This window comes from Erpetoichthys calabaricus, chromosome 12 (genome assembly GCF_900747795.2).
Source record: "Erpetoichthys calabaricus chromosome 12, fErpCal1.3, whole genome shotgun sequence".
Lineage (NCBI taxonomy): Eukaryota > Metazoa > Chordata > Cladistia > Polypteriformes > Polypteridae > Erpetoichthys > Erpetoichthys calabaricus.
The window spans coordinates 158634822-158660997 of NC_041405.2; the positions used below are offsets into that span (position 1 = coordinate 158634822).

The 26176-nt window shown below is 41.4% G+C and overlaps 1 protein-coding gene across 2 annotated transcripts in view; it reads left to right on the forward strand.

Moving 5' to 3' along the window:
- The window catches only part of rexo1 (REX1, RNA exonuclease 1 homolog), a 120621-nt gene that overhangs the window by 37057 nt on the left and 57388 nt on the right, over nt 1-26176 (forward strand). For both annotated transcript variants that reach the window (XM_051934975.1, XM_028816620.2), the window contains exons 3-5: nt 6277-6378; nt 14827-15049; nt 25383-25540. In XM_051934975.1, the coding sequence (XP_051790935.1) occupies nt 6277-6378; nt 14827-15049; nt 25383-25540 (483 nt within the window). The remainder of the gene's footprint in view (nt 1-6276; nt 6379-14826; nt 15050-25382; nt 25541-26176) is intronic.

Sequence of the window (26176 nt, forward strand, 5' to 3'; positions counted from 1 at the left end):
CATTAGTAAATACAGAGTACTAATTAACAAGAAACACAATGTTTTTTAGCCACGTTGCCTTCAGCTGTGTTGTTATTTTCTCTTTCTGTTTTATATTCAATATATATTGGCGTGGCGGCCCTGTGCAGGTGCACAGTTTGCACATGCCTAAGGACTCCCCTGCTGCCAGGCTGCTGCAGCCCTGTGCAGGTGCACAGTTTGCACATGTCGCACTTCAGTTGCGACATCGCGGCTCATTAACATTGGACAAGGCTCGTGACTATACTAGCAGATGACGTTTCTGGTACCATAATGCCATGGGAAAACGCGCTTTTGTCAGAAGGCAGAAGTATGAAAAGTCAATAAGTAACACCGAAGATGCAGAATGATTCAATCACAAACGATAGTAATCATTTTGTACAAGTTTAGTGATAACTTGGATCTGTCACGTGGGCCGCGTGTTTGACATGCCTGCTCTAATGTCGTCCTTTCTAATCCTGTCCGTCCTCGCCACACCCAATGCAAATCTTAACATCTTTAACCAGCTCTGTCTCCCGTTTTCTGGTCAGTGCCACCGTCTCTGACCCATATAACATAGCTGGTCTAACTACTGTCCTGTAGACCTCCCCTTTCACTCTCGCTGGTACCCGTCTGTCATAATTTACCTGCTTATTCTTTTCCTTTGCTCACCTTTAGAACACCAGAACAACAGTGGCCAGAACAGACCACTCAGCCCAGCAAGCTCACTCATCTCATTTACCTAACATCATGTTGCGATTTGACGGTCCCTAGTGTCCTACGATCCACCTCCATCTGTTAAACCATTCCTGTTTTGGGGGGTCATCTCATTGTTGCCCCTGTAGTGCACCAAAGCAGCTAAAACTAATTAACAATCCTCTGCTACTTAACTGACCAGATCAATAGCCCAGATGCTTCATTAACTTGATGCTGTATTTTGATGAAAAAGTGTTCCTTTAATTTTTTGAGCTATATATATATAATATACACACACACACAAAGAGTGGGTATAGAAAAGAACCCCCCCCTTTGAAATATTCTCTTTTTTTTTTTGCTTTACAGCCTTAAATGTAAACACACAAACTAATATTTCTTCCCAGCTTTACTTACTCAATGCCACCTCTAACATCAGTGAAATATATCACAGCTACAGTTCAGAAAAATATAAAAAAATCAAAAATAAGACCTACTGAGATTAATAAAGGATCAGCCCCCCCCATGTCAGTGTCATTTTGTTGACCCCCCTTTTGCTTTAATGACAGCCTTGAGTCTGTGGTGATTCTTCTCTATCAGCTTTGCACATCTAGATATTTGCCCCCCACTCTTCTTTACAGTTTAACTGTTCAAGTTCGGTCACATTGGATGGTGATTGTTGGTGGACTGCTATCTTCAGATCTTTCCACAGATTTTCAGTGTGATTTAGCTCTTGGCTCTGACTGGCCACACCAGGACATTCACGTTTTTCTCCTTCAGCCACTGGGTGGTCAATTTTGTTGTGTGCTTCGGGTCGTTGTTGTCGTGTTGAAAGGTGAACATTCTGCCCATCTTCAACTTTCTGGCAGAGGGTAGCAGGTTTTCCTCAAGAATTTGACGCTATTATGCCCCATCCATTTTTCCTTCTACACTAACGAGAGCCCCAGGTCACCCATAACAGGATGCTGCCCCCTCCATGCTTTATGGTGCGTTGTGGATGGTGAGCTGCATTGGTGCACCGTTTGGTGTTGAGGCCAAAGAGTTTGATTTTGGTCTCCTATGACCATAAGACCTTTTTCCAGTTGGCATCAGAATCTTCAAGGTGCATTCTGGCAAAGCTCAAACGAGCCTTAATGTGCCTTTCTTGAGAAGTGTGACCCTCCTGAACAAGCCACAATTGTGGAGCGCCTGTCAAATTGTTGTCACCTGCACACAATGACCACTCTTTGCCATAAAATCTTGTAACTCCTTCAAAGTGGCCATTGGCCTCTTGGTAGCCTCTCTTACCAGGTTCCTCCTTGCTCTTCCATCCAGTTTGGAAGATCAAGGGAGGGTCCTAGATAGATAGATAGATATTTTATTAATCCCAAGGGGAAATTCACATACTCCAGCAGCAGCATACTGATACAAAAAACAATATTAAATTAAAGAGTAATAAAAATGCAGGTAAAAACAAAAAAATCCATGCCCACGTTGTAAAAGTAAGTGTGTCCAGGGAACGAATCCACATAAAATAAAGTGATAGGAGTGATCAATAAAAAAGAGAAAAATAAAAGTAGAAAAATAAAGTCGTACATGGAGCTGCTGAAAAGGCTGCCACTCTCGGCGGCGCCCGAGTCATACGGTGTCTAGTACCAAACACTTCTTTATGATGGACTTCACTGTGCTCCTTGGGGTTGATAAAGCCTTTGAGATTTTTTGTCTCCATCTCCTGCCTTATGTCTGTCCACAACTCTACCCCTGAGATCTTTTGAAAGTGACTTGCCACCCATAGTCAGTTGTGTGCTGTCAGTTGCACTACCAAGCAAGGGAATGAATTCTCCAGGAACTGCTTCACTAATCACACTCCTTACAATTGATCACATGTGGAAGGAAGCCAGTAACCGCAATGGGAATGGTGGGCACTTACACCTGATTGAGTTTAGGAGCGGGGTGATCCTTTATTAATCTCAAGATTTCTTGTTTTTGATTTTTTTATCATTTTTCTGAACTGTAGCTGTGGTATCTTTCACTTGGATGTTTGAGATTGCATTGGGTAAGTAAAGCTGGAAAAAATATTAGTTTGTGTGTTTACATTTAAGGCTGTAAAGCAAAAAAAAAAAAAAATTCGAAGGGATTCTTTTCTATACTCATTGTACTCACTATACTCATTTATATAAATAAATGCAAAGTTGTCAGACTCAGTCATTAACAAAAACATTATATCCTGTTTATCTAGAAAAGCTGAAATTTGGCAAAATGGTACATTTAGGGCAGTAGGTATCCACTAAGAAAGAACATTTCAATATATCAATATTTAGGGGTGTTAAAAAAACAGCAAAACGTAATCCTTTAAAATCTCAAAACTGCTTTGGTGGCTAAGGATCTATACTGGTATCTGGAAGGATGCAGATTCAAATCCTGTTACTGCCAGAAGTGTTCCTGTATATATAGTCACATATACATATATATATATATAAAATCCCTATGTGCGTCCAGGTGTCCGTGTGTGGGTGTCTTCTGGTGAAGTGCGCGGGGCACGGCACGATGCGCAATATTACTGTCAGAGAAAGTTAGAGGCGTTTTATGGAAATACAAACCAGTATTACTGCGAGAGGAAATTAAAGGTACACAATACAGTGACGCATATATATATATATATATATATATATATATATATATATATATATATATATATATATATATATATATATATATATATAATACAGTAATCCCTCCTCCATCGCGGGGGTTGCGTTCCAGAGCCACCCGCGAAATAAGAAAATCCGCGAAGTAGAAACCACATGTTTATATTGTTATTTTTATATTGTCATGCTTGGGTCACAGATTTGCGCAGAAACACAGGAGGTTGTAGAGAGACAGGAACGTTATTCAAACACTGCAAACAAACATTTGTCTCTTTTTCAAAAGTTTAAACTGTGCTCCATGACAAGACAGAGATGACAGTTCTGTCTCACAATTAAAAGAATGCAAACATATCTTCCTCTTCAAAGGAGTGCGCGTCAGGAGCAGAGACTGTCAGAGAGAGAGAGAAAAGCAAACAAATCAATAGGGCTGTTTGGCTTTTAAGTATGCAAAGCACCGCTGGTACAAAGCTGTTGAAGGCGGCAGCTCACACCCCCTCCGTCAGGAGCAGAGAGAGAGAAACAGAGAAAAACAAACAGTCAAAAATCAATACGTGCCCTTCGAGCTTTTAAGTATGCGAAGCACCGTGCAGCATGTCGCTTCACGAAGCAGCTGCACAGAAGATAGCAACGTGAAGATAATCTTTCAGCATTTTTAGACGAGCGTCCGTATCGTCTAGGTGTGCGAACAGCCCCCTGCTCAATCCCCCTACATCAGGATCAGAGAAAGTCAGCGCAAGAGAGAGAGAAGAGTAAGTTGGGTAGCTTCTCAGCCATCTGCCAATAGCGTCCCTTGTATGAAATCAACTGGGCAAACCAACTGAGGAAGCATGTACCAGAAATTAAAAGACCCATTGTCCTCAGAAATCCGCGAACCAGCAAAAAATCCGCGATATATATTTAAATATGCTTACATATAAAATCCGCGATGGAGTGAAGCCGCGAAAAGCAAAGCGTGATGTAGCGAGGGATCACTGTATATATATGTATATATGTGTATATGTATATACATATATATACAGTGATCCCTCGCTATATCGCGCTTCGCCTTTCGCGGCTTCACTCCATCGCGGATTTTATATGTAAGCATATTTAAATATATATAGCGGATTTTTTGCTGGTTCGTGGATTTCTGAGGACAATGGGTCTTTTAATTTCTGGTACATGCTTCCTCAGTTGGTTTGCCCAGTTGATTTCATACAAGGGACGCTATAGGCAGATGGCTGAGAAGCTACCCAGCTTACTTTTCTCTTTCTCTCTCTCTTGCGCTGACTTTCTCTGATCCTGACGTAGGGGGTGTGAGCAGGGGGGCTGTTCGCACACCTAGACGATACGGACGCTCGTCTAAAAATGCTGAAAGATTATCTTCACGTTGCTATCTTCTGTGCAGCTGCTTCCTGAAGCGACATGCTGCACGGTGCTTCGCATAATTAAAAGCTCGAAGGGCACGTATTGATTTTTCACTGTTTGTTTTTCTCTCTCTCTCTCTCTGCTCCTGACAGAGGGGGTGTGAGCTGCCGCCTTCAACAGCTTTGTGCCGCGGTGCTTCGCATACTTAAGCCAAACAGCCCTATTGATTTGTTTGCTTTTCTCTGTGACTTTATATGCTCCTGACGGGCACTCCTTTGAAGAGGAAGATATGTTTGCATTCTTTTAATTGTGAGACAGAACTGTCATCTCTGCCTTGTCATGGAGCACAGTTTAAACTTTTGAAAAAGAGACAAATGTTTGTTTGCAGTGTTTGAATAACGTTCCTGTCTCTCTACAACCTCCTGTGTTTCTGCGCAAATCTGTGACCCAAGCATGACAATATAAAAATAACCATATAAACATATGGTTTCTACTTCGCGGATTTTCTTATTTCGCGGGTCGCTCTGGAACGCAACCCCCGCGATGGAGGAGGGATTACTGTATATACTGTATGTGTATATATATATATATATATAATATATATATATATATATAAAATATAGGGCGGCATGGTGGCGCAGTGGGTAGCGCTGCTGCCTCGCAGTTAGGAGACCTGGGGACCTGGGTTCACTTCCCGGGTCCTCCCTGCGTGGAGTTTGCATGTTCTCCCCGTGTCTGCGTGGGTTTCCTCCGGGCGCTCCGGTTTCTTCCCACAGTCCAAAGACATGCAGGTTTGGTGGACTGGCGATTCTAAATTGGCCCTAGTGTGTACTTGGTGTGTTTGTGTGTGTGTCCTGCGGTGGGTTGGCACCCTGCCCGGGATTGGTTCCTGCCTTGTGCCCTGTGTTGGCTGGGATTGGCTCCAGCAGACCCCCGTGACCCTGTGTTCAGATTTAGCGGGTTGGAAAATGGATGGATGGATATATATATATATATATATATATATATATATATATATATATATACACACAAACCAGCAACACCATTAACAGGACAAGTGAATAACATGGATTCTGTTGTTCCAGTGGCTCCTGTCAAGGGTTTTGGACATATTAGGCAGCAAGTGAACAGTCGGGTTTTGAAGGCCATGTGATGGAAGTAAGACAGAAGGCCAAGAATTAAGGATCTTTGCGACTCTGACAGGGTCAAATTGTGATGGTGAGATGATTGGGTCAGAGCATTTCCAAAACCGCAGGTCTTGTGGGTTTAGTACCCCTGTGTGTGGGGATCAAAGGGTGTTTTAGTGGCATCGGGGGGGGGGGGGGTGGCGTTGGGTGGATGGGGGACACAATATTAAGCAGGTGGAGTTAATGTAGTGACTGATCAGTTTGTGTCATTGTACATTACAGAGAATCACAGACCGAGGGAATTAACGACCAAGTAGTGTGGTAGAGGGTAGCACTTTAGGGATCTTCAGATCAAGACTTGGTAGTATTTTAGAGAAATTAGGAGGATAGGATTGTCCAAATATGTTGGGCTGAATGGCCTGTTCTCATCCAAATGTTTGTCTATATAACATTTTGTTTTTAACTGTTTTTTTTTTATTTTGCAGGCATCTAAGGATTTTCCTGAAGAGACGACTGCAGATGGCACTTTAACAACTCTTTTTCCTGGTCAGAAAAAGAGAGTTTCACATTTCTTGAACAAAGGAGAGGTAAGTTGTCATGAATCTTTTGACTTTAATTTATTTACCTTCTTTTTAGCTTACGTGGTTTCATTCCCAGTTTTTGTCCTCGGGTCTCTTTCTACCATAATTTGAAATGAGATTTGCCTTTACTTAGTGAACATCATTGTTCATTGCTTTCTGAAAGAAGAGGCTGGCTTTTACATTTATTCACTCAGCAGATGCGTTTTGTCCAAAGTGACTTACAAAAGAGGTCAACCTAATCAAGTTAACATTAGTCAGAGGACAGTTTGGGAACAAGTGTTACAGAACAGGGTTACAAGATTGATCATCTCAAGTAAAGAACTCAAATCCAAATGCAAGCTAATTTATTCACAAGAACCTATCAACCCGGCCTCCATTTTGGAGCTGGCCTCGAGCCCGGATACACTGGTAGGGTTAGCATCAGTTAAAGGCTGTAAAAACTACACTGAAACCAGAGGCGTTACCAGTTAAACAGAAATTCACAGATCAAGGGAGTCTTCGAATGGTTCTTAAACACATTGATGGAGTCAGCATTTCAAATGGAGATGGGCCTCTCATTCCAACAGCCTGGAGCTACACATAAAAAGAGCCGGCATTGAGATTTGATGACACACACACAGGTGGCATCAGCAGACACCATTCATTAGCAAACCTGAGAGGGCGAGAAGAAGCATAGCGCTTTACAAGTGTCTCAATATAATACCAGTCAAAGTTTTTGGATCACCTCAGTTTTTCTTCAAATTTAATCCGTTGCAACGCAATGAATGACTTAACTCTTTGAGGCCTGAATATTTTTTCCAATAAACTCGGTTTTCTGAAAAGCACACAGAGTTTCATACATAAATCAACATAAAACGTCTGTTGCTGTGGCTGATGATGGCACATGTTTGGCATCTCTGGTGGCAGTGGCTGTGCTGGGACACCTCGATGGTCACAGGAATACACGGTGGGCTGGCTGTCTTCTTCGCACGGCAGGTGAGTGGAGCGGTGGCAGTTGCAGTGTGACACAATATGGTTTGTACTTCTTGTTATCATAAGTGGTGGTCCTCCCAGGCGAGCGCTGCCGTAGGCGCATCAGCTACACAAAAGTGTTCAGCACCACGATCAGCTGGGAACTGATCACATGATACCGGTGCCTCACTTTCGTTTTCGATATCCATCTCCAGAGCACTTGCAACAAACTCAGAGTCTGACAAGTCAGAGTCCTATTCAACGAAATTACGTAAAAGGTCCACTGAGTATTTTGCTTTGCACTTTCGCTTTGGTCCCTTGCCAGATGTCGACGCCATTTTAGAGGTTGTTTGCTCTTCATTACTCATGCACGAGTAGGGAATCGAGGTTAAATCAGCAAAGCTGTGTAACTTTTCTTCTAGCAAAGAGAGTCAAACTAAAACGTAAGGGTGGGTTTTGTTGCAGTTTACAGCTGATTACTGTCCTCTACCCCTGAATTTTGACAAAAGTTGACATCAGCTCTGAAAGAGTTGAAATGGTGAAAAGGTAAACGGTAAATTGCCAGATAAAAAACAGAAACCTTTCAAAATATTACAAACGGGCCTTCTTCAGGGAAGAACTAACAGGTTACAACCTACAGATGTTCTGCAGCAATTAAAATAAATGAAGCCTTGCAAGTTGAAGCAAACAGTTTGCACAGGTGTCCCAACTTGTGTTGATTACTTACAGAACCTCTGCGTGTCTTAAAGCAGACTTGGAACAGATTGGATTACTACACCCTCTGAAGGGTGCACAATATTCAAGTGATAATAACAAGAAAATGGCAATGAACAAATTAAATCGGACCAAGCATTATTACCCGTAGAAGTGTAAGCCTTTCATTTAGAGAAATTGCAAAAACACAAAATCCAAGTGGTAGTGAGACCAGTGGTGTCCTACACAATCAAACGGCAAATGGAAACTAGAAGAAACTCTGAAAGGAAGAGATCTAGCAGAGCTAAAGTCACCAGCCAATCAGAAGACAAGTTTCTGAAGGTCCCCAGCTGGTGTGATCACAGGAGCCTCACAGCACAGCAGGTTGACAAAAGTGAGTGTCCATTTGTACTGTGAAGAGGAGAGTTTGTGCTGCGGGTTTGACAGGGCGAGTGACAGGAAGAAAGCCTTTCAGTAAAAGACAAAATCGAGTGCTGGAAATACCGGCTGTGGACTACTGCAGACTAGAAGAAAGTCTTGTGGACCGATAAATCAAAATTTGAAATTTTTGGCTCATCACACGGTGTGTTTGTACGCCGTTGAGTTGTTGATGATTCCTCAGTGTAGGACACCACCTGCCAAACATGTGATGGTCTGGGGTTCTTATGTTGGAGGAAGAGTTGGTGACTTGCACAGAGTGACTGGCATTCTGAATCACAGGGTTACTACAGTTTGGCTGTTATATCAGCAAAAGGTGGATACTTTGGTAAATCAAAAATTGGAATCAAATCTGTACACTTAAATGATTCCTTGACTTATTTTTTTATTTGCCATTGTTTATTTGCTCTGTGCCTTTATTTCACTATACATTAAGACATTAAACTGCATGCATTTCCATAAAAACTGAAGTGTTCTAAAACCTTTGGCTGGTAGTGTATTTGTTAGTGTTGACCCACTGACTACTCTGCAGACAATGTTTGTTATTTTATCTGTTCATTTTATTTTTTACATTTTGCTCACTACTGCAGTCGTTCGTGCGGATGCCTTCAGAGTCCTTGGTTCAGAATCCCAGGCCTGTGTACTTGTGTCCATGCATAGAGTTATTCTTATGTCCATTTTGTGTTTTCAGCCACATTTCACAGGCTTGCATATTTGGCTGATACAGTGGAACATTGGGTCACGACCGTAATTCGTTCCAAAACTCTGGTTGCAACTCGATTTGGTCGTGACCCGAAGCAATTTCCCCCTATACGATTGTATGTAAATACAATTAATCCATTCCGGACCGTATGAGCTGAATGTAAATATATATTTTTTTAAAGATTTTTAAGCACAAAAATAGTTAATTATACCATAGAATGCACATTGTAATAGTAAACTAAATGTAAAAACATTGAAAAACCTTGAACAACAGAGAAAACTAACATTGCAAGAGTTGACGCTCATAGCCTTACGAACACGATCGCTGTAAACACTTTTTTTTTTTTTTATGAATTTTAAGCACAGGGAAAGAAAAGAACATTTGAAAAATCCGTAATTTATACAAAAACTAACCTTGCATGAGTAGAGTTCTGGCATGAAGGAAGTGTGGAGGAACTGGGTGGAGAGGAGATTACAGTTTTGAGGTAGAGTTCCTCTGCACGTCTGACTGAGAACAATGTACTGCTGAACATGTGCGTAAATCACTGCTTACAAACCGGAAGGGAAATGAAATAGAGCACAAAGAGTTCACCGTGAACAACAACAACAACAACATTTATTTATATAGCACATTTTCATACAAAAAGTAGCTCAAAGTGCTTTACATAATGAAGAAAAGAAGAATAAAAGACAAATAAGAAATTAAAATAAGACAACATTAGTTAACATAGAAAGGAGTAAGGTCCGATGGCCAGGGTGGACAGAAAAAACAAAAAAAAACTCCAGAAGGCTGGAGAAAAAAATAAAATCTGTAGGGGTTCCAGGCCACGAGACCGCCCAGTCCGAATGCACAGGGAGAGACTGAACATGTGCGGAAATCATCAGCGCATACGAACCGAGTGTGTGGTCGTGAACAGATGCAAAAGTTTGGCAAACTTTTTGGTCGTAACCCGATTTGTACGTGTTCCGAGACGTTTGTGACCCAAGGTTCCACTGTAAGTTGTTCTAAATTGTCCCATTGTATGACTGAAGTTGCATTTACACTACCAGGGGCTTCATGTATAAACGGTGCGTATGCAGAAAAATGTTGCGTAAACCCGTTTCCACACTCAAATCGTAATGTATAAAACCTAACCTACCGTAAAGCCACGCACATTTTCATGGTAACTAAATGCTTGGCGTACGCAAGTTCTCCGCTCAGTTTTGCAAACTGGCGGCACCCAGCGTCAAAGCAGTGCTACTGTTCCTGTGTGGTTTCCCTTTCTTTTTTAGATCCACGTCCCTGACACGGCTTTATAAATACACTGAAATGAACCGCATCTCTATATATAATCTTCATTTGGATCTTGATCTTTGTTTGTCCGCGAATTAATTAGAAGAAGCACTAGATGGCAGTAGAGAGACAGCTAAAACATAGGCATTGCATTAAGAATCTCCTCCAGGCTTATAGTACTGAAGACTGTAGTACTCCAGTCACACCTCAAAACACAGACATTCAAACTAAACAAATTGTTGTGCTTTAAATTAACTAATCTCTATATATAATCTTCATTTGGATCTTGATCTTTGTTTGTCCGCAAATTCATGTTCAACTGACACTGCCTTGGTTGTTACTTTTCTTTACAAACACTTTTTGATACCACTCTTTGTGTTTAGATCTGGCGTCGACACCTGCTTCGTTGTCGAGACTGTGGTTTTTTCTGTTTCTATCGGCCGTCGTTGGCAGCACTTCGTCCAGATCGAATGTTCACCCGCTTCTTGGAGTCGGCAGTCAGAGTATATAAGTTGAACACACTTCTGTGATTTTCCATCAGTCGGCGTTTGGAGTTCAAGAAAGAAGCATTGGTTCTTCCTTACTCTTTGGATTGTCACAAAACAACCTGCGAGATTGGAAAAAGGTTGAGAAGAGATCGCGAGAGGAAACGACAGCGTCATGAAAACGAGACGGACTGTGAATGGAGAGAAGCAGAAATGCCCCTCCACCACCACATAATTACTATTTGGATGGTGATTCCGAGTAGGCCGTTCCTATCGAATCAATGTCCAAGGGTTTTGTTTTGTAATTTTGTTTCCCTTATAAAAAAATTATAATGCTGTGCGACGAAGGGCCCAGTTCACGACTGGCAGCCGCGTTTAAACAGGGAGCCCTTCACAGACAACTTTAACACGCGCAACATAGTTGTGCACACATGGCTAGTATTGTATATTAGTTTAATGCATCTGATCATAATTATAATAAGGGCTCTCCCTTAAAGATAGGGTGAGAAGCTCAGTCATCCGGGAGGGGCTCAGAGTAGAGCCGCTGCTCCTCCGCATCGAGAGGAGTCAGATGAGGTGGCTCGGGCATCTGATCAGGATGCCTCCTGGACGCCTCCCTGGTGATGTGTTCCGGGCACGTCTAACCGGGAGGAGGCCCCGGGGAAGACCCAGGACACGCTGGAACGACTATGTCTCCCGGCTGGCCTGGGAACGCCTCGGGACTCTCCCGAAAGAGCTAGAAGAAGTGGCCGGGGAGAGGGATGTCTGGGCATCTCTGCTCAAGCTGCTGCCCTCGCGACCCGACCTCGGATAAGCGGAAGAGGATGGATGGATGAATGGATGATAATTAACCTGTAACAATATAATGGTCCACAGAATGGTCAAACTATTCCAAATACCATAACTGCTTTGGCGTTGTTACTCTCACTGCACCTTCTTTGTCTTCTTTCAGCTGCTCCCGTTAGGGGTTGCCACAATGGATCATCTTTTTCCATATTAGTCTCACTGCACCACTCGGAGTATTTATATCACCGTATCTGAGTGTGGAATCACAGCTCTACAGACAGCTGATTGGAAAGAGAATTATCAGCATACAGCATCAAGCACACGCTGCCTCAGCCATGCAGTCTATTTGAACTGCTTCCATACGACAAACACTTCAGAGCCTTTCCTGTATGGACCGCATGGTTCAGAAACAGTTTCATCCCAAGAGCTCTAAACGCACTCAATCAGTCCATCAAGTGCTCCTTGTAGAACTGTTTGTACTTATTAGTACGATCACCTCACTGTAAACTTGCGATAGTTATAATATTGCACAACCTGCGCCACTTTATAAAGCACGTATTTACATATGATGACGATATCATTTTTAAGATGAAATTCAGCAAAATATGTTATATTATACAGATTAAACTTTAACTTCATTGAAATAATCTATATTGTTAATCATTAAACGTGAGGACACGGTTTCGCTGCGCTAGCAAGGTGTTATGAGCTATTAAGCCACTTCTAACCTTGTGCAGGTGGCTCTTAAAGGGCTGGGACAACTGGTAAAAACAAAAAAAAAATATTTATAAAAAAATATCAGGATCTACAAGCTCAAAATAGCATTAAACGACACTCCACATGCCTGTATTACTGATCCCCTTTTTTTCCCCCAAAGTTTTGTGAAAAGGGGTAACTTTAACCCCTCATATCCCATTAGATAGATAGATAGATAGATAGATAGATAGATACTTTATTAATTAGTAGGTCAGCTGATACAACATATGCAACTTAAAATCTTTTTGGTCGTTTTTGCAGCAGACACTTGTTGATTTATTCCTTTATCATAAGGGTGTAACTTCATGCGCAAAGTATGGTCCAAAAATGGTCTATAAATGAGGGATTTTTGGGTCTAAAACAGGGGTCCCCAATTCCAGTCCTGGAGGGCCGCAGTGGCTGCAGGTTTTCATTCTAACCATTTTCTTAATTAGTGACCTGTTTTTGCTGCTAATGAACTCCTTTTCATTTTAATTGACTTGTTTTTTAAGATTTATTAATCTGAATTGCTTCATTTCTTTACTTAAAAAGCACCCAAACAAACAAAATGTGAAGTGAGTGAGCCAACAGAAGACCAATAAGTCAGGGCCTCAAACTCCAACCAATTTCACTCCAACCAGTTGCTTAATTAGTCGCTGATTCTTGTCGTTAATTAAACCTGTTCTTTAATTCCATGGCTTGCTGCTGCTCTCATTGTGCAATAGCAGACATTCCCTAAACTGTTGATTTCCTCTTTTCTAAGAGCAGCTCAGTTAAAATGTTTTGGGGGCTTGAGCAGATCAACATTCCTGAGACCTTCATCTTTCTTTATTTTCAGATATTGTATAATAACCATGTTGGTCACGTTTTTGTTGGTGATATTTTGGTTCATTTTGTATCTCATTATTGTTTGGTTGCTAATTAAGGAAAAAAACAATTAAGGAGTCTTAGTCTTCAAGAGCAAGTCAAATAAAATGAATTCAAAAAAAGTTAATTGGCAGCAAAAACGGGTCACTAATTAAGAAAAGGGTTAGAATGAAAACCTGCGGCCCTCCAGGACCAGAGTTGGGGACCCCTAGTCTAGAGGATCAAAACAAAGGGGCAATCACAAAAATCTTTCATAACTAGACATCAAGAAGAGTCAAACGGTATGTCTTTGGTGCGGGTTTTCTCATACCGGTAAGTCAGAAAGCGGTATATAAAAAAAATACTTTTTAAAAATCACGCTTGTATTAAGCTAAAAAGTGTACTAAAAAGTAAAATACAAGTCTCTCATACATCTCATTTAAAATAAAAGGTGGGTGCTTTTGCTAAGATTTTAGGAAGTGTTTTTTGAATGTTGATTAATGAAAAGCGCTCACGCTTTTATTTTTCGAGTGATGAGAGACTTATTTTTTACTTTTTAGTACACTTTTTAGCTTAATACAAACGTGGTTTTTAAAAAGTATTTTTATATACAACTTTTTAGTCTTGGGTTTGTTTTAGTATAATTGTGTAATCAATATTTTAACACTTCCTTTAATATGTCTGTTACTAGCGCCATCTATTGGTGAAATCTGGAACTAAATTTCATATGAAAATTTCATTTCTTAATTAACATGGATTAATTTACCAGTAAGTGAAACTGATTATTGATTCATGTATTGTCATCGGAAATGCGTAAGTGTGCAAAATTAGGAAGTGGGTTAAATATCGATTACAAGATTTGTACCAGATAACAAACAGGTGAAGTTAAAATAAGCGTGGTAATAATAAAATTTGAGGTGATTTCTAAGCACTCAGAAGTAATTCTTTACAACCCATTTTTTAATTTCTGGACACCAAAACACAAAAACTGGTATGGCTTGTGCTTTCTAGTGTTTGGTTGAACAAAATCTAAACCTCTTGACCACGTCTACACGCTACGGAGACTGTTACAGTCACGTGATTGGCTGTTTGTGGGAGAAGGCAATTTGTGTTTTTTGAGCCGATGTACCTAATAAACTGACCACTGAGTGTACACTATTGTCAAGTTAACCTCAACTAAAACAACTGTTTGTTTATTTCTTGTATAGCCCACAATCACACAAGGAATTTCTCTGTAGGCTTTAACAGGCCCTGGTTTTTTGACAGGCCCCCCCAAGGCTGCACTCCCTAAGAAGACAGGGGGCCAGCGCTAAGAACTCCACTTTTAAAGGGAAATGTAATCTAATGAGTAATACCTTTTGTTTTGTTATGAATAACGCAAATGTAAATGTTAAAATCATGTGTAGGACACATAGAATGCTTCCAAATAAGAGGGCTATTTACATCACATGTACTGAATATTAAGCTTACCTTTACATTTAAATGTTTGTTGTTGTGTAACCTTAAATTGCTCTTGATCTTCACCTGTGAATCCTCTGTTTTCAGGTTGAAACACCAGCACCTAAACAGGTTATCCGACCTTACAGAAGGCCAACCCCTCAGGAAATGTGCTACCAGCGTATGCAGATTGCACAACAGCAGGCAGCCCAGCTCGCCACAGCAATAAAGGCTGAAGCTTCATCAGCAGCAGCAGCAGCTGCATACCCTGGAGAGAAGAAGAGGATAGCTCACAAACCAGGACCATCCACCTTCATCACGACGAAATCAGGTATCTACTGACACCTCATCTCTCTCTTTACGTATGAAGGATTTCTCAGAATGCTCGGTAGATTCTCATTCTGGTGCACTGAGGGGCACGTTGACAGGGCAGGGGGGCTTTCATATTATGAGTGAGGAGACCTAAATTGCCTTTTCAGTTAAAGGTTCAGTTTAGTATTTTTACAAGCTTAAGATATATAGATATATATATATATATATATATATATATATATATATATATATATATATATATATATATATATTTTACACAATCATAGCATACATTAATTTGTTGTGAGACTTCTTAAGTAAAGCATTTTGTTACACTTTTTAAAAATACTTTGGTCTTTTGGGTATCAGTGTTAATGTGGATAAAAAGGTTTAACACTTTCTAAATACATCCACTTGAAAGCACTAAAGGTTTTGATTTTGGAATACATGCCTTGAGGTTGATTTTTACTTTCTCGTATACGAAATATAGGGAAAGGACAGTAATCGTCCAAAAATTCCAATTCGAGATTTTGATAAATCTCGATGTTTTAGACCTCCCCGAGTTTGAAAATACCATTGCAATTCCGTCTGTGTCTCTGTCTGTATGTTTTTATGTATGTAAACACTGTAAGAATGAACGCTGTATAGCACCCGACCCAACACAGATTGGACACGGGAGACACGTGTAAAATATTTTATATTCTTCTTCTTCAAAACACAGTCCCAAATAAAGCACACCAAGTATCACCAAGCACTCTTCTTCTCCCTCTGGCACCACAACTGTGTGAATACTTTCTGGATGCACTGTAGCTACAGAATTTGCTTCAAGCAAAAGTATTAATCCGCCTTCACCCTATTGCTGAGGTATGTTGTCATAAACACACCTCAGATCCAATGCATTTCATCGCTGATTCTTGGCACTTTTTCTTCTGGGTTTAAGGACACATTCCCGTTCAGTAGTCTGTTCACAGTAAATGTTGTAGGTGGAGTTTTCATTGAAATAAGGAAGTAAAATAGCACAACACTGTGTAAGCATCTGAAGCTATTTGGTGCGGTGAAAATCAGAAAAGAATAATATTCACTGTATAGTATGCCCAGTGGGGGCTGGGTGGTCTCGTGGCCTTGGAACATCCATCCATCCATTTTCCAACCCGCTGAATCCGAACACAGAGTCACGGGGGGTCTGCTGGAGCCAATCCCAGCCAACACAGGGCACAAGGCAGGAAACAATCCTGGGCAGGGTGCCAACCCACCGCAGGCCTTGGAACCCCTGGCAGATTTTTTTTAATTTTTTGTTCTCACCTCATGGCCATCGGTCCTTACGTTATTCTTTGTTACTAAGTATTGCGTAATCTTATTTTTATATTTTTCTTTTTCTCTTTCTTCATCTTGTAAAGCACTTTGAGTTACATCATTTGTATGAAAACATGCTAAAAGAAATAAATGTTGTTCTTAGACAAGATTAATCTCCTAGCAATCACCAGGCAGAAACTAAGACTGCTCATCTCGACCAATAAAACAAATTGGATAGAAATCTGCATTTTAGACTCCTCCCTATAAATCAACAGCAATCGTGTGGACAAAGTGTTCACTTATCTTGGCAGACTGCTTACATGCAACAGCGACACGGTTGAGATCAAGACACGCATTGGCAAGGCATTCTCTACCATGAGCAGTTTGAGGAAAATATGGGACAGCAAGCAGCTCTTCATATACACCAAGATGAAAGTATACAGTGGGTATAGAAAAGAACCCCAACCACCGAAAAATATTCCCTTTTTTTTTTTTGCCTTACAACCTTAAATGTGAACACACAAACTAATATTTCTTCCCAGGTTTACTTACTCAATGCAATCTCTAACATCCAAGTGAATGATATCATAGCTACAGTTCAGAAAAATTATAAAAAATCAAAAATAAGACCACCTGAGATTAATAAAGGATCCCCCCCCCCATGTCATTTTGTTGACCCCCCTCCCCTTTTGCTTTAATGACAGCCTTGAGTCTGTGGTGATTCTTTTCCATCAGCTTTGCACATCTAGATATTTGCCCCCCACTCTTCTTTACAGTTTTAACTGTTCAAGTTCAGTCACATTGGATGGTGAGAGTTGGTGGTCTGCTATCTTCAGATCTTTCCACAGATTTTCACTGTGATTTAGCTCTGGGCTCTGACTGGCCACACCAGGACATTCACTTTTTTCTCCTTCAGCCACTGGGTGGTCAGTTTTGCTGTGTGCTTCGGGTCGTTGTCGTGTTGAAAGGTGAACATTCTGCCCATCTTCAACTTTCTGGCAGAGGGTAGCAGGTTTTCCTCAAGAATTTGATGCTATTTTGCCCCATCCATTTTTCCTTCTACCCTAACGAGAGCCCCAGGCCCCCCACAACAGGATGCTGCCCCCTCCATGCTTTACTGTAGGTATGGTGTATTGTTGATGGTGAGCTGCATTGGTGTACGGTTTGGTGTTGAGGCCAAGTAGTTTTCCACTTGGCATCAGAATCTTCAAGGTGCATTCTGGCAAAGCTGAAACGAGCCTTAATGTGGCCTTTCTTGAGAAGTGGCTTTTTCCTTGCGACCTTCGCGAACAAGCCACCATTGTGGAGCGCTTGTGAAATTGTTGTCACATGCACACCATTAATGACCACTCTTTGCCATAAAATCTCATAACTCCTTCAAAGTGGCCTTTGGCCTCTCAGTAGCCTGTCTTACCAGTTTCCTACTTGCTCTTCATTCCAGTTTGGAGGATCCAGGGAGGGTCCTAGTAGTACCAAACACTTGCCACTTCTTTATGATGAACTTTACTGTGCTCCTTGGGATTGATAAAGCCTTTGAGATCTTCTGCCTTATGTCTATCCACAACTCTATCCCTGAGATCTTTTGAAAGTGACTCACCACCCACAGTCAGTTGTTTGCTGTCAGTTGCACTACCAAGGAAGGGAATGAATGGACCAGGAACAGCTTCACTAATCACACGGAAAACAACTGATCACAGGTGGAAGGAGGCCAATAACCGCAATGGAAATGGTAGGCACTTACACCTGTTTGAGTTTAGGATGGGGTGATCCTTTATTAATCTCAGGATTTCTTTTTTTTTTTTTATTTTTCTGAACTGTAGCTGTGATATCTTTCACACATGTTATAGATGGCATTGAGTAAGTAAAGCTGGAAAAAGTATTTGTGTGTTTTCATTTAAGGCTGTAAAGTAATAAAAATGGGAATACTGTATTTCGAAGGGTGGGATTCTTTTCTATACCCACTGTATAACAGCAGTATCATTCCAATTCTTCTATATGGAGCTGAGACATGGTCCCTCATTCGCTAAACTGGATGGCGTTTTTTCATGCTACCAATGCCGAATTATGCACTTTTGATGGTAAGAAATGATTGCTACAGATATGTTCTGGACAAGAGCTGGCCCATCAGTTTCAAACTACAGAAAAATTTGCCTGGCTGGTTCGGTCATCTAATACATATGGACAATGGCAGACTACCCTAACAGGCCATGCAGTGGGCCCTTCCTGGAAAATGCCGACTAGGCAGACCAAGGACATCCTGGGCGCAAAACATTAATGGGTATGAATTGGACAGAAGCACAATCACTGGCACTTGATTAATCTGCTTGGCGTCCGCATATTTCTGTCTTATGTACCCACTGGGCAAAAAAAGTCATAAGAAGAAGAATAGTATTAGCAATGGAAATGTCATTTTCTAGCAAGGTGGACATTGTATATTAGATTAGATTAGTCAGTCAGTCAGTCAGTCATTTCCCAACCCGCTATATCCTAACACAGGGTCACGGGGGGGGGGGGGGGGGGATCTGCTGGAGCCAATCCTAGCCAGCACAGGGGGCAAGGCAGGAACAAACCCCGGGCAGAGTGCTAGCCGACCGCAGGGCACACACACGGGACAATTTAGGATCGCCAATGCACCTAACCTGCATGTCTTTGGACTGTGGGAGGAAACCCATGCAGAGACGGGGAGAACATGCAAACTCCACGCAGGGAGGACCTGGGAAGCGAACCCGGGTCTCCTAACTGCGATGTAGCTGCCCTAGATTAGATTAGATAAACTTTATTAATCCCATATTAAAAATACAAATGTATACAGCAGCAGAAACATAAAAAAACAGGCAGGACAGATAATTCAGCCAATCAATCAATAAACTTGAGTACATTGGGTGGAAGCATTGAATCGTCTGATAGCAGAGGCCAGAAAAGACCCTCGGAGGCACCCAAAAATTCCCACAATCTGTTAATAGCATGGGAATACAGTGTATTTATCATCTCTGCTGCTAGATATTGCCTGCCTATAGTCTTGTTAATCTCTTCGCTGCATGGCATGTTACTGAGTTGATCAAGATTCGTATTTCTGATATTTTTTGTACAGTTAACTCTTTGAGGGCTGAATATTTTTTCCAAAAAACATTTTCTGAAACGCAACGGCTTCACACCGAAATCAACATTAAACGTCTGTTGCTGCATGCTGTGGCTGCCAGTTTGCCAAGAATGTGTGGCAGGCAAGCTGCCAGGGTGTGTGCACATGGCTGCACGGGGCAACAGCTGCAGCAGTCACGGTCCCAGTGCATTGCAACCTGGTTTCTACCTCTTATCATTGTTAAGTGGCAGTTCTCCCAGGCGAACAGTGCCATAGGCTGTGTCAGCCACATGAATCCGTTTAGCACCACGATTAGCTGGGGACCAATCGGCTGAAGCTGCAAAACCTCATATTCATTTTCGATCGCTTGTATCAAAATCAGAGTCCGACAAGTCTTAGTCCAATTCAGAGAGAACAGGCAAGTCGTCGTCCACGGAGTATTTTGCTTTACGCTTTCGCTTTGATCTCTCGCCAGATGTCAGTGCCATTTTTGCCATTGTCTGCACCTTGCTACTCACGGGAGTGCAGGAAATCTCGGTCAAAACCAATGAAGCTAACTAAAATGTAACGATTGGTTTTGTCACAGTTTACAGTTGATTACCGATTATCGTCGGGTCTTCCTTTTAACAGAAGTCGACATCAGCCCTGAAAGAGTTCAACATCAATACAGCAGTGATCCCATTATTTAACACTTACAGAATTGTCTATAAAGTGTTTGTTGCCCACGAACAGCATGTTAATCGGCAACATGACACTTACGTGCTGCGAAGCGTCGGAGCGATAGAATCAAGAAAAGTGACACATGCAAAACTACATTTTTGCACCATGACCATGCTCCTGCGCACACAGCGTTCTCAATCTAAGGAGTTTTTGACCAAAAACAATGTGCTGGTTGTCGCACGCTTCCCGTATTCACCAGGCTTCACTCTCTGTGACTGACTTTTGTTTTTTTATTCCTGAAGTTAAAATTGAGACTGAAGGGAATATGATTTGTTCCTGTGTTAGAAATCCAAGAAAAATAATCATGGGAGGCTCTAGACATGGTAACAAAGGATGAGTACAGGAAATGTTTTCCCACGGTGGAAAAAGTGCTGGGACCAAGTGTATTACATCTCAAGAGGAGCATTTTGAAAGTGATGCAAAGGGAATTTCTGTAAGTTATATAATAATGTTGTTTTAAAAACCGTTTTGAACATTTTTGGGTCCCTCGTAGATTAGTACACATTAGGGGGGAGGCGTTGTAGTGTGGCTTCTTTTACAGAATTGCTTTTGAACCTCATACCCTGTGATAATTGGCATGTAGTTTGTACACCTCCAGAAGTGATTGTGAAGTTTCCCCTCACATCCTCAAACACATGCGGGTTAGGTGAACTGGCAAGTCCAAATTAATGTGAATGGGAGTTTGGATGGGTGTGGGTGTGTGTGCGAATGTGAGTTGGGTATAAAGTGACAACTTATTTGTCCAAAAATATTACCATAAGACAAATGCCTTCATTGTATTATTACATGCATTAAAAATGCATTCCAACAGAAGGTGCACTGCAAATGATAACGCTATGGGTTATAGTCTTATGTTGATTACTTCGATTTCAAACCTGTCTTAGACGAGTAGCACAGGTAATCCACCATAATAAAGGGATTACTACCTGTGTATGTCTTTGACCATCCATTTGCGAAGTCTCAGTAAGGCCAAAGCAATGCAGAAACTGTTTCTATCATGGTGGCCACCACATTTAAATAATGCCACCCTCAGGAAAGGTATGCTTTTCGCCACCCATCAAAAGCGCCCACTAAACCAGCCCATTTATCCTCAATAGTCATGAGACAATAAACTCAGTACTTAACTGATTGTGAATTATCAGTTTCAGCAGACTTTACTGTGTTGTAGGTTTAAGTTTAAAAGGACACTTTTTGCTATTTGCACCCATCAGTCTACACTCGGAAATCCATAATGACAAAGTGGAAACCTGTTTTCAGAAAGGCTTTTTCTTTCCTGTTTGCTTCAGTGCCTAGTTGGCCCCATTTTAAACTAGAACAGGCACCATATTTTTTATTTATTTTTAATTACTGTAATTAAAAATGCTTCACTTTAGAATACAATTTCCAAAGGCTGATTAATGTATACCACAATTGTGAAAAAAATAAATTGAAACTTGGGTTTGGGGAATCCGAATTTATCCTGTAAGTGACAGTGAATCACCACAGGACCGTCTCTTGTGCTGCACATTTGTAATTAAGCTACAATATTTTTAATGTTGTATACCCTCGATTTAAAAGATAAGTTTGGTATTTTTCCAAGTTGTTTCTTCACAGATATGATATACACAGGTCCATAAATATTTGGACAGAGACAACTTTTTTTCTCATTTTGGTTCTGTACATTACCACAATGAATTTTAAATGAAACAACTCAGATGCAGTCGAAGTGCAGACTTTCAGCTTTAATTCAGTGGGGTGAGCAAAACGATTACATAAAAATGTGAGGCAACTAAAGCATTTTTTGAACACAATCCCTTCATTTCAGGGTCTCAAAAGTAATTGGACAAATTAAATAACTGGAAATCAAATGTTCATTTCTAATACTTGGTTGAAAACCCTTTGCTGGCAATGACAGCCTGAAGTCTTGAACTCCTGGACATCACCAGATGTTGGGTTTCCTCCTTTTTAATGCTCTGCCAGGCCTTTACTGCAGCGGCTTTCAGTTGCTGTTTGTTTGTGGGCCTTTCTGTCTGAAGTTTAGTCTTCAACAAGTGAAATGCCTGCTCAGTTGGGTTAAGATCAGGTGACTGACTTGGCCATTCCAGAATTGTCCACTTTTTTGCTTTAATAAACTCCTGGGTTGCTTTGGCTGTATGTTTTGGGTCATTGTCCATCTGTATCATGAATCAATTTGACTGCTGTATTTAGCTGGATTTGAGCAGACAGTATGTCTCTGAACACCTCAGAATTCATTTAGCTGCTTCTGTCCTGTGTCACATCATCAATAAACACGAGTGTCCCAGTGTCACTGGCAGCCATGCATGCCCAAGCCCTCACACTGCCTCCACCGTGTTTTACAGATGATGTGCTATGCTTTGGATAATGAGCTGTTCCACGCCTTCTCCATACTTTTTTCTTACAATCATTCTGGTAGAGGTTGATCTTGGTTTCATCTGTCCAAAGAATGTTTGTCCAAAACTGTGCTGGCTTTTTTAGATGTTCTTTAGCAAAGTCCAATCTAGCCTTTCTATTCTTGAGGCGTATGAGTGGCTTGCACCTTGCAGTGCACCCTCTGTATTTACTTTCATGCAGTCTTCTCTTTATGGTAGACTTGGATATCGATACGCCCGCCTACCCCCTGGAGAGTGTTGTTCACTTGGTTGGCTGTTGTGAAGCCATGGAAATGATTCTGCGATCATCCACCACTGTTGTCTTCTGTGGACGTCCAGGTCTTTTTGCGTTGCTGAGGTCACCAGTGCTTGCTTTCTTTCTCAGGATGGACCAAACTGTAGATTTTGCCACTCGTAATATTGTAGCAATTTCTCAGATGGGTTTTTTCTGTTTTTGCAGCTTAAGGATGGCTTCTTTCACCTGCATGGAGAGCTCCTTTCACCGCATGTTGTCTGTTCACAGCAAAATCTTCCACATGCAAGCACCACACCTCAAATCAACTCCAGGCCTTTTATCTGCTTAATTGATAAGAACATAACGACGGACTTGACCACACCTGCCCATGAAATAGCCTTTGAGTCAATTGTCCAATTACTTTTGAGCCCCTGAAATGAAGGAATTGTGTTCAAAAAAATGCTTTAGTTGCCTCACATTTTTATGGAATCGTTTTGTTCACCCCACTGAATTAAAGCTGAAAGTCTGCACTTCAACTGCATCGGAGTTGTTTCATTTAAAATTCATTGTGGTGATGTACAGAACCAAAATGAGAAAAAAGTTGTCTCTGTCCAAATATTTATGGACCTAACTGTATGCTTTTGCCACACACAATTGTGTTCTAATGTTAATTTCTTTCTATAAATTAAAATATTTTCCTTCCACTGACACTTTACAGTACATTGTAGGCTTTGGGGAATAGAGGAGAATCTTTAAAAAAGCATTTCTCAAGCCGAGACAGTCGTCCAGGCCCAAGCCTTCTGTTTTATCGCAGGCTGTAAACTTTCTTTTTCTGCCATCTTCATTTTGTTGTGGCTTCCTTATTGGTCAAGCAGTGATGTGTAGTGTAGTGCTTAAGGCTTTGGACTTCAAACCCTGAGGCTGTGGGTTCAAATCCCGCTACTGACACTGTGTGACAATGAGCAAGTCACTAGACTTGTGCTCCAGTGGTAAAGCCAAAATACCAAATGTAACCCAATGTGTGTGCGTGTGTGTGTGTGTGTGTGTGTGTGTATGTATGTATGTATGTATGAACGTATGTGTGTGTGTGTATATGTATGTTCCAGCATCACGTCTGAACGGCTGGAGCGATTTTCATGAAACTTGGTACACATGTTTCTCATTAGTCGACTAACCCACCCCCTTCTGGGTAGGGTGGGGGTGATCTTATTATGGTCTTGTATGCATGTTATCATTCAGTTGACATCTCGGAACGACCACCAGAAGGCGAACTGGAGATGACTGTCAGCATTCTTTATGTTTGAGCGCCCACCGCACCCCTGTTGCTTTTGAAATTAAATAGAGTTGGCCTGTTCTGAGCGTCAACTGGATGATAACATAAATACAAGACCACAAGACAAGCACATTAGTGAGTTTTCAATGTTTATTAATATATTTTTAAAGTTTGTGTTTTTTTTTTTTATTTTATTTTATTATATTTTTCTCAAACAATTAAAAAAAAAAAACACTTTGTTTTCCTTCTGGGCAATGCTGGGTATTTCAGCTAGTTTACATTTACATTTACAACATTTAGCAGACGCTCTTATCCAGAGTGACTTACAACAGTGCTTAGTAGTCTACGACTGTTCTTCAGTCTTTAAGGCTAGGATTAAATCTACTGTCATTAAACAAGTTACCGCTGACCAAGTTGTACACAAAACCATGCTAGAAGAAAATAGTAAGTTGTTAGTACAATTTTTTTTTTTTTTTTTGAGAAAAGGGTAGAAAAAAAGTATGGGGACTTTAGTCCCCCAAGTGCTGTTTAAAGAAGTGTGTCTTCAGACGACGTTTGAAGACAGTGAGGGTCTCCGCTGTTCGTACAGCAAGACGAAGTTCGTTCCACCACTGAGGAGCCAACACTGCAAAGAGTCTTGATGCATGTCGTCCTCTTCTTTTAAGTAAGGGTGGTTCGAGACGAGCAGTGCTTGATGTTCTGAGAGAGCGAGAAGTGACACACCAGTGCTGATATGTAAGGTGGTGCAGTTCCAGTTTTGGCCTTAAAGGCAAGTGTTAGGGTTTTGAACCTGATGCGGGCAGCCACAGGGAGCCAGTGCAGGTTCCGCAGCAGAGGTGTAGTGTGTGAGAATTTGGGAATATTAAAAATGAGTCTTGCAGCTGCATTCTGGATCGATTGAAGTGGTCGTGTTGCCTTTAGTGAAAGTCCAGACATCAGAGAGTTGCAGTAGTCCAGCTTAGAGATGACCAAGGTCTGGACGAGAAGCTGAGTAGCCTCTGTAGTGAGAAAGGGGCGGATTCTCCTGATGTTGTAAAGAAGATATCTGCAGGACCTGGAGAGGTTGCTGATGTGTGGAGAAAAAGACAATTCTTCATCTAGAGTGACACCAAGACTTCTTGCCGTTTTTGTGGGGACGATAACCGAGTTGTCAAAAGAGATTGCAAGGTCAAGATTCGGAGATGAGCTAGTTGTACCATAAATGTTGTAAGTCATCTTGGATGAAGTGTCAGCCAAATAAGTAAATGTAAATGTTCACATCGTATTAACATCCTTTGTGGCAGAAATGTGTAGTTGATGTGTGTAGTTGTTTAATGTTTGAAACCTGAATGTGGATAGCAGTAGAAGGCGAGTTGACTTAAATATCTGCTCTTGTTTCATCAGGACCAGCTGGAACACAGCAGCCGGGCACCAGTCTGACTTCACCCAATAAACTTAGTTGTCCTCTTCTGAATGTAAAGGCGCACACATCAGCTGCAATTCTGTCAAAGACCACCACCACTGACGTGCAGAAGAGAATCGCTCACACCCCATCTTTAAAGGTATCTTTGGACAATCTATATATTTATGCTTAAATGCACATAAAATAATATATTGAGTGTTGTCTTTGGAAACAATTCAGTACAATTCTTTATTGTCATGTGTACAAGTTAATTATCTGGAAAGGGAAGGGTGATTGCCTGGATTGCAGACACTGTTCTTGATGCCAAGTAAGGTCCGCTAGGGTCGTCCTCAATAGGATCCATGGTGACTTGCTCACCTACCAGCGACCGGAGCAGTCTGGTTTTACCCCTAACAAGTCTACCATTGACTGCATCCTGGCACTGAGGGTTCTCATGGAGCGCAAATGCAAATATCGGCAGAGTTTCTTTGCAACCTTTATCGATTTTCGTAAAGCGTTCGACTTAGTTGATCGAGCTGCTCTGTGAGACATCCTGAGGGTTCGTGGGATCCCCTCGAGGTTGCTGGATCTCATGGCTGGCCTGTACACCGGTACTGGGAGTGCTGTGCAGAGTGGAGGCAGGACCTCTGCGTTTTTCCCAGTTGATTCTGGGGTTCATCAGCAGTGTGTTCTGCTCCTACTCTGTCCAATGCTTGTATGGACTGTGTGTTGGGCAAGATCATGAGGTCCAGCAGCTGTGGGGCATCTGTTGGTGAAGAAAGATTCACGGATCTTG